This window comes from Syngnathus floridae, chromosome 13 (genome assembly GCF_059516105.1).
Source record: "Syngnathus floridae isolate MCC-2025c chromosome 13, RoL_Sflo_1.0, whole genome shotgun sequence".
Classification (NCBI taxonomy): Eukaryota; Metazoa; Chordata; class Actinopteri; order Syngnathiformes; family Syngnathidae; genus Syngnathus; species Syngnathus floridae.
The window spans coordinates 12,376,347-12,383,603 of NC_142425.1; the positions used below are offsets into that span (position 1 = coordinate 12,376,347).

Genomic DNA, 7,257 nt, shown 5'->3' on the forward strand with positions numbered 1-7,257 from the left:
TGATTGTGTTTTATTTTTTTTTGCTGTCAGTTGTCTTGAATGAACTTCGATGTCCAAGTTGAAGGTACGTTTACTGTTTTTGACATTCCCTGTATTATACTGCCCCTTGGTGGCAAAAGTACAAGTACCACCACAATGTTAATACCAAAAAAAAAGCATAATGTATTGATTATTGGTTGAATTAATTAGGGTGTTTATTTTCCAGCGTGCGGGCTCCCTGAGGGCTGCCCGACCGACTTGAGCAGCATCTGCGCCAACTTGTCCTTGTGGCATTTGGTGAATACGGTCACGCTGTGCTTCTTGTCGAGGTTGCCCACACGGTCCAGCACCATCATGCCACGACACACGGTGCCCTGTAGCTCCACACGGACCGGACAGCGCACGCTCTCAGCCACCACGTCGGCGTCCACGCAGGCCGCCACCGCGTACGAGTCATAGGAGACAAAGCCCGGCTCGAAGTAACCGCCACGCTTCTTGCTTCGGATCTCCGGGGAGAAGGCCCAGCAGCGGGACGTGATGGTCTTCATAAAACGGGATGCTGCTGTGTCCTGGCTCGTCAGCTCCTCAAAGAATTCCTTCATGAAAGAAGTCATAAATGGGTGAGGCAAAATGTTTATTTTTCTTGAAACATTTCATAGAGAAATTTTGTAAGGGCCAACAAATTGATTTTTTTTAAGACTAGCACGTCTTACCCACGACAAAACGTTCTTGCAGGCGTATTCATACGTCGCCAAGTAGGTTGGGCATAAGTACTCCTCTAGAACCAAGTAAGCAGCTTCTGGGTCCATGGCGAAGTTGAACTCTGCACACAGGGACATGTTTCCTTTCCCTGCATTCATTCATTCACACAGAAAGACAAGACAGTGAACTATGGCTTCCAGGTCCACAAGTCCAGTATTGATGTTTTAGGGTGCTTTCAGGACACCAGACATGATTGTTTGGTAGATAGGTGAGACATTTTTTTGTTCTCACCACCATTGTTGATCAACCTTTGTTGAAGAAGGCCCTTAAATGGATTACCTTCCATGTTGCCGCCCATGATATAAAGTTCTTTCAGCTTTTCAGGGAAGCTTGGGTCCATCTTAACAGCCAGCGCCAGGTTGGTGAGGGGACCCAGGGCCACCAGTGTCACCTGCAGCCGCCAAGCCACACTTGATGCCAATAACTGAGGTCAAAGACCGGCTGCACATACTCACCTGTTTGGGATTCTCGGCCACCAGGCGAAGCATGGCGTTCACCGCGTGTTCCTTCTGGATTTTCTCCTCCCATCGGGGGTCTTTATTCTCCAAAACGTCCCCGAGGCCATCTGTGCCAAAGTGGTCACGTGCGGAGGCGGTGGTTCCGAGCAGGGGCCCGGCCGAACCTCGGAACACCGGGATCTCCCCGGGGAAAAACTGCATAAGGCTTACTAGAACTTGTGAGATGTTCCAAAACATTTCCCCACCAACCACCCAAACCAGCTATTGTTTATGCTTGACAACCACCTCCCAAATAAGCACTGTTTAACTGTAAATGGTTAAATGCATGCATGACTGAGCACTTTGCAACTTTTCTTTAAAATGTTTTTCTGCATCCATCCATAAATCCAGTATGAATCCGATTTTACCTGCTCGCGCTGCGCCACTTCAAACACCTTCAGTACATTCTGGCACACGTCGTCCACGGATGCGTTGCCAAATACGCAGGTGGCTGCCAAGACGCGGACGTGCGTCGCTGCCAATGCCACCAGGATGGCCTGGGCGTCGTCGATTCCGCAGTCCGTGTCGATGACGAGAAGTTTCTGGGACATCTTTGCCTAAATATGAAGTGTCACTTTCCAAGCGGAGAAGTCCCAATTTTCCGAGTGGAGTTTGAACTTTCCACAGGAGGCGAGACCGCAGTCTCGTTTGATTGGCTCGTAGTGGCAGAATCATTCCAATGAGTGGAATATGGCAGAGCAATTAAATCGTCAAAATGTTGCTAACTACTTGAAAAACAAACGTGCTATTAATAACTTAGTCCGTTAACCTTAATCACTGCGTGGGTGTATTTGTAATTCAGTCCTTTCTTTGGTTAAAATCATGAAGACCCCTATTTCCGATAATGGTTCCTTCCGGTTCGGTTAATCCGGAAGTAAACGGCACCGAGCGTTAATTGACGACTTGACGTCTAAGCAAGCTAATGCTAAGATGCTAATGTTATCACAGCTCTTTTTTCTTTTTAATTTAAACGCTAAAAAGTAACCTTATAAGAGTACTATTTATAGCGGACGTAGCAAAACACCTGCACCTGCTTTCCAAACTGATGTATAGCCTGCTGCCTTCATCGAATCCTCAGGTAAAATGGGGTCCTTTGTAGTTGTCTTCCTATGAATATTGTTTTTTTTTCTAATTTATTGCGCAGCGTATTTCTCGCGCAATGGAATGTACGACTTGTTAACATTGCAGTTGAATATAAGGAAACGATGTAAACGATTCAATTGAAGTGCATTGCCCATAATTATTGATTTTTTTTTTTTTCTTGGCAAAACAATGTTTAGGAATTTTTTTACCAAAACGAATCTGAAAAAATGTTTTCTCAGGAGGAACCTGAAAAAATAACTGTCAATGTTTTCTCAGGAGAAGTGAGTCATCATGTTAAACACATCAGAAGCTGCGGTGGGTCTGTCAGAAGCAGCAAGTATGCAAAGACAGACCGTGGCCAGGGAAGAAGAGGACCGCCGCCTGCTTGGCTCCCTGGCCTGGGACGCCTCTGCTGGCATAAGCCGGCGTGCGTCCAGCGGCGAGCTCCAGCTGCCCCGCGCCTTCCCGGTCACGCACTCCCGGGAGAAGTTCTACACGGTTTGTTCCGACTACGCACTTCTCAACCGGGCGGTGAGAAAGCAAGACGACGGGGACAATGCCGCCCGAGACTTCCAGTCAGCGGAGGCCTGCGTGGTTTCCGACAGCGATTGCGACATGGAAGATCTGACAGGCGGCGTGGATGCCAAGACTACGCTGGCGTGGGAGATCGACACCACTGACTTCAAGGCGGTTCTCACGCGCAAAATCAGGAAGGGTAAGAGAAAAAAAATCCCATTATTATTTGCCTCAATAAAATATGTTTGCAAACTGCCGAAAGCACATTTCCCTTTACTCTCAAGGCGTGATGAAGTGCAGCAGCAAGAAAATGAAGTCAGACCGAGCTAGCCGGAACCTTCAGGACATGCTGCCTCACCCCACGTTGGAAGATGTCAAGCAGAGGAAAGTTCTCGACCTCCGAAGATGGTAACTCTTCATCCGTATTGTATCCCGGTTTATATACAGTGGTGCCTTGCCTTACGAGTGACGTATGTATGATTTTAAAAACAAATTGCCACAAATGCTTTTAAAATAGTGTTTTGTTTTGTTGCCAGGTATTGCATTAGCCGGCCTCAGTACAAGACGTCGTGCGGGATCTCGTCGCTGGTGTCCTGCTGGAACTTCCTGTATAGCACACTAGGCGCAGGAAGGTGAAGCCCACTGCCGTCCACTTCTTGACGTCGTCACACACAAAATGTCGCCTGGTGACTTTGCCTTTCCTTGCCAGTCTGCCGCCCATCTCCCAGGAGGAGGCGCTCCACATCTTGGGCTACCAGCCGCCCTTTGATGACATCAAGTTCGGGCCCTTCACGGGCAACGCCACCCTCATGCGGTAAGCTTTAAGTGTCACAAGATGGCTACAGACTCATTAGTTAGCATCCATGGCTTAACACGCCCCCCTCGCCCCCTCCCAAGGTGGTTCCGGCAAATCAACGACCACTTCCACGTGCGAGGCTGCTCGTACATCCTGTACAAGCCGCACGGGAAACACAAGACCGCGGGAGAGACGGCAGAGGGAGCCTTGGCCAAGCTGATGCTGGGCCTGAGAGACGACACCATGGCTTACGTCTACCACTGCCAGAACCATTACTGCTGCCCCCTCGGATTTGAGGCCACGCCCCTCAAAGCAGCCAAGGCGTATCGGTAAGGAAATAACAATCCTTTACAGTAAGCTACATTACGGCCACGTATTTTTTTTAAATATTCCAATCAAATATGGTCGTCGTGTTGCACTCGCCAGCGGTCCTCTGCCCACCACCGAGACGGAACACTGGATCCTGATCGGAGAACCCAGCAGGAAGCACGCAGCCATCCACTGTAAAAAGTAAGCCTCTATGCTCCTCCCACTTGCATTCGGCTCTTCACTGAGACAGCTTCTCGCGCAGGTGGGCGGATATCGTCACCGACCTCAACACCCAGAATCCGGAATATTTGGACATCCGCCACATGGAGAAGGGCATCCAGAAGCGCGCCACCAAAAAAGTATACGACTTTTTGACATCAGTGTCTTGCAAATAGATTGATGACCCGACATGGTGGGTTCACAGGTGGGTGGCAACCTGCACTGCATCATGGCCTTCCAGCGGGTCAACTGGCAGAAACTGGGCCCCTGGGCCCTCAACCTGGAAAACCTGCGGCATGCGGGCAGTGAGGCTGAGGAAACTAAGCGCCTTGCTCAGCTGGGACGCTCGCAAAGCACGGGCAGCCAGAAAGACGCCCCCTGGTGGCGCATGTCCAACACAGCAGATAACAAACAGAAGAGCTTGCCTGACAGCGACGGGGACAATGGCGACTGAACACGAGGACAACAAACGTGAGGGCTGACGAACTGATGACTGAAACGATTTCCTCTGGCGAAAAAATACACATTTGGAAGTTCATGAACGCGAATGACATTGAATTCATACGTAACAAATACTAGTCAGTGCTTAATTTATTCTTTGTACAAACCAGATAGATGTCACGCCCAAAACAGTTTGTGTTTCCCGATTAATTAAAAAAAAACGATACATTTGAAACGATATTTTTCGTGTTAGATATCCAAGTCCGCTTCCTTCTCCATTGGGTGTAAGTGTCGTCTCAGCTCGCCAATTTGTTCTGGACGAATGCGGCAGCAACCACCTGACCGGACAGAAACAGTTTAACGATGTGAAATGTCAAATTTCATCCAGTTCTGTGGTGGAAGAGCTTTTTCTTATGTAGTGATTTGATAGTGAAGTCAGTGTGTAAATAAACATTCTATATAATCATTTTACAGTTAGGCTGCATATTTTTATTACATCTTCACATTGAAGACCTCCAATGGTTTTATTTAGATGTGAAATTTCCGAAGTAAAAATCGTAACCTTACCGATCAAAGCAGCCCCTTGCTTGATCCAAGTGTCACTTAGAGCCGGTAAAGTCGCTGATGTTTTCCCTGAGCTGTGCCATCTTAAACAAAACGTACAAATCCAAAATTGACTTGACAAATTAAGTATGCGTCTACTTTTTAATGTCAACCAGTGGCTGTTGTCAACTCACCCCTGCTGAGCATCCCAGTCCTCGCCGCTGTTGGGGTACACCACCCATTTCAGATCGGGGCCCCTCAAGGCCGTGATGGAATCCAGTAGAGGTTCCACCAACTCCGGAGGACAACAGTTGACCCCGACAGCAAGCACCTGCGTGGACCTGCTCGCCACACGGACGCCGTCTTGCAGCGGGGTGCCATCTGACAGATGCGCCCCGTCCTGACAGGAAGGTGGATTAAATTGGTTGACCCAATCGCGGATTGGTTTTATTACCTTGCAAGAGAAAGAAATCCAGGCGTTGCAGTTTGGGAATTCCCGAAGCAGCTCAGCCAATGCTTCCGCCTCTTTGATGCTTGGGATGGTCTCCAAAGCGAGGACGTCTGCTCCCGCCGCTGCTAAACATTCCAGCTGAGGCCGATGCCAAGCTTTCAACTCCTTGGAATGCGGGGGATCAAGTTTAAAGATCTTCCTGCCATTGTTGAGTAAGGTAAGCCATTTTTTGGTGGCAGTTTACATAGGTTGTTAGAAAAGATTCAAATTTGGTTTTGTTTTTCATACTGTCTGTATATGGACAGAACAATCATGACTACATATTGATAAAATGACCTTTTTACAAGTCATGATTTTCAGTTTATATTTGGATGTGAGTCATCTTTAATAGGAGAATAACATGGGGCCAAGAATGAAGCCTTGAGGGACACCACAGCTTTTTTTTTTGCTATGCATCTCACCTCTACACTCATTTTATCAGCGTATTTTTCACTGTACTCAGAGCCGTCACAAAGAAAGGCGCCGTAGGGTCCCATGGATGCCGCCACCGCCCTTGCCCGCTTTCCAGAACCAAACGTCATCGCTGCGTCTACAGCAAGATGAAGCCCGGACGCCATCAATTCCCTGGCGGTATCTGAGCTGACTCCCAAGTGTTGGATGAAGCCTTGGATGCTAGCTTGGTAAGTGGCAGTGGTGATTACATCTGCACCGTTCAGGAGGAAGCTGATGACGCATCACGTAGATGTCAACCAGCAGCAGAGTAATGCAGATGTATTCACGCTTGGACATACCTGTGATGAGCAGCTTTGATGGCTTGGGGGTTGGTGTGCAATAGCCTGGAACTCCATAATGGATCTCCCTAGACAATGTGGCAAAAGTCCAGCTTTCATGTTTATTTACTTTACATCTGCATTGTCACAATGAGTGGCAAAAAAAAAAATATCTTAATTTATACACAATTTAAATGTCATTTTTAATCTTTTCCACAAATGTGATAAAACTAATATTTTAAAACAGAGGAAAATCATGATTTAATTATGTTCCCAGTTATTGTAGTATAGTCATAACTTGTAAATGATCATCTTAGTAGTACTTTGGTATATTGTACCTGTAAATGTGCACCTTGTGCCTCCAATTCTGTTGCTAATCCGCCATCCAAGAGCAGAACTCTCTCATGGTCATCTCTCAGTCGAGCTCGTAAATTCATTAAAAACAACGTTTACGTCAATCAAAAAATGTATAAAATAGTTTCTGTTTGCTGTCAATGTTGTGCTTCCGGGTTCAATAGGTTCAAGTGTTGCGTTTACAGTCACTTGAACATTTAACAACCCGGAGCATGATGACTTTTGCACGTCCACAAAATCCCCACTAGATGTCGCTTTAAGATCTTTTGTGTTTTAAAACCTTTCCATACGTAAAGCACTCTTATTTTTATTCAATCCCACTTGCAATTTCCCGTCTTACCAACGTCTTACCAACCTTCATTCACTCACCTATTGACTGCTCAATATCATATTTAAAGTTAAAAGGCGTACACTATATCACTGGTGTTGTTATGGTGAGCTACTGTATTTGGTGATCCACTTGATCCAAATCTTAAATTAGCTAGCTATAAATTGTTTTAATATAAATAAACGCACTCATCTTTGTTGCCAGAATGC

General features: G+C 46.8%; 3 protein-coding genes across 4 annotated transcripts; 1 reads left to right on the forward strand and 2 right to left on the reverse strand.

The window, feature by feature from the left end:
* Positions 1-176: 176 nt before the first annotated feature.
* Positions 177-1,936, reverse strand: LOC148388921 (inosine-uridine preferring nucleoside hydrolase). Of its 2 annotated transcripts, none has more exons than XM_088395154.1 (5): positions 1,607-1,936; positions 1,197-1,394; positions 1,021-1,132; positions 693-829; positions 177-575 (listed from the first exon to the last, which is right to left on the reverse strand). In XM_088395154.1, the coding sequence occupies exons 1-5, from the start codon at positions 1,787-1,789 to the stop codon at positions 195-197; spliced, it is 1,011 nt and encodes a 336-aa protein (XP_088251280.1). In that variant the 5' UTR covers positions 1,790-1,936; the 3' UTR covers positions 177-194. The 2 variants fall into 2 exon arrangements, with proteins under 2 accessions (XP_088251280.1, XP_088251281.1); XM_088395155.1 differs by having other exon boundaries at positions 1,197-1,379; positions 1,607-1,901.
* On the forward strand, positions 1,866-5,073 carry LOC148388922 (basic immunoglobulin-like variable motif-containing protein). Its single transcript, XM_088395151.1, has 9 exons — positions 1,866-2,316; positions 2,598-3,036; positions 3,122-3,245; positions 3,374-3,469; positions 3,547-3,651; positions 3,735-3,962; positions 4,060-4,143; positions 4,205-4,301; positions 4,367-5,073. The coding sequence occupies exons 2-9, from the start codon at positions 2,613-2,615 to the stop codon at positions 4,613-4,615; spliced, it is 1,407 nt and encodes a 468-aa protein (XP_088251277.1). The 5' UTR covers positions 1,866-2,316; positions 2,598-2,612; the 3' UTR covers positions 4,616-5,073.
* On the reverse strand, positions 4,735-7,248 carry LOC148388923 (uncharacterized). The gene is made up of 7 exons (XM_088395156.1): positions 6,705-7,248; positions 6,388-6,455; positions 6,058-6,319; positions 5,600-5,761; positions 5,340-5,545; positions 5,170-5,249; positions 4,735-4,940 (listed from the first exon to the last, which is right to left on the reverse strand). The coding sequence occupies exons 1-7, from the start codon at positions 6,801-6,803 to the stop codon at positions 4,852-4,854; spliced, it is 966 nt and encodes a 321-aa protein (XP_088251282.1). The 5' UTR covers positions 6,804-7,248; the 3' UTR covers positions 4,735-4,851.
* Between the last annotated feature and the right edge of the window lie 9 nt (positions 7,249-7,257).

What these genes read in the sequence shown, in the direction of transcription:
- LOC148388921 (XM_088395154.1), bottom strand. Translation starts at nt 1,789, where the DNA reads ATGTCCCAGAAACTTCTCGTCATCGACACGGACTGCGGAATCGACGAC. An exon ending in AAGTGGCGCAGCGCGAGCAG is followed by an intron (nt 1,395 to 1,606) that starts GTAAAATCGGAT and finishes AGCCTTATGCAG; the next exon opens with TTTTTCCCCGGGGAGATCCC. An exon ending in TGGCCGAGAATCCCAAACAG is followed by an intron (nt 1,133 to 1,196) that starts GTGAGTATGTGC and finishes TGGCGGCTGCAG; the next exon opens with GTGACACTGGTGGCCCTGGG.
- LOC148388922 (XM_088395151.1), top strand. Translation starts at nt 2,613, where the DNA reads ATGTTAAACACATCAGAAGCTGCGGTGGGTCTGTCAGAAGCAGCAAGT. An exon ending in GCAGCCATCCACTGTAAAAA is followed by an intron (nt 4,144 to 4,204) that starts GTAAGCCTCTAT and finishes CTTCTCGCGCAG; the next exon opens with GTGGGCGGATATCGTCACCG. An exon ending in AGAAGCGCGCCACCAAAAAA is followed by an intron (nt 4,302 to 4,366) that starts GTATACGACTTT and finishes GTGGGTTCACAG; the next exon opens with GTGGGTGGCAACCTGCACTG.
- LOC148388923 (XM_088395156.1), bottom strand. Translation starts at nt 6,803, where the DNA reads ATGAATTTACGAGCTCGACTGAGAGATGACCATGAGAGAGTTCTGCTC. An exon ending in CACAAGGTGCACATTTACAG is followed by an intron (nt 6,456 to 6,704) that starts GTACAATATACC and finishes CACATTGTCTAG; the next exon opens with GGAGATCCATTATGGAGTTC. An exon ending in ATCAAAGCTGCTCATCACAG is followed by an intron (nt 6,320 to 6,387) that starts GTATGTCCAAGC and finishes ATGCGTCATCAG; the next exon opens with CTTCCTCCTGAACGGTGCAG.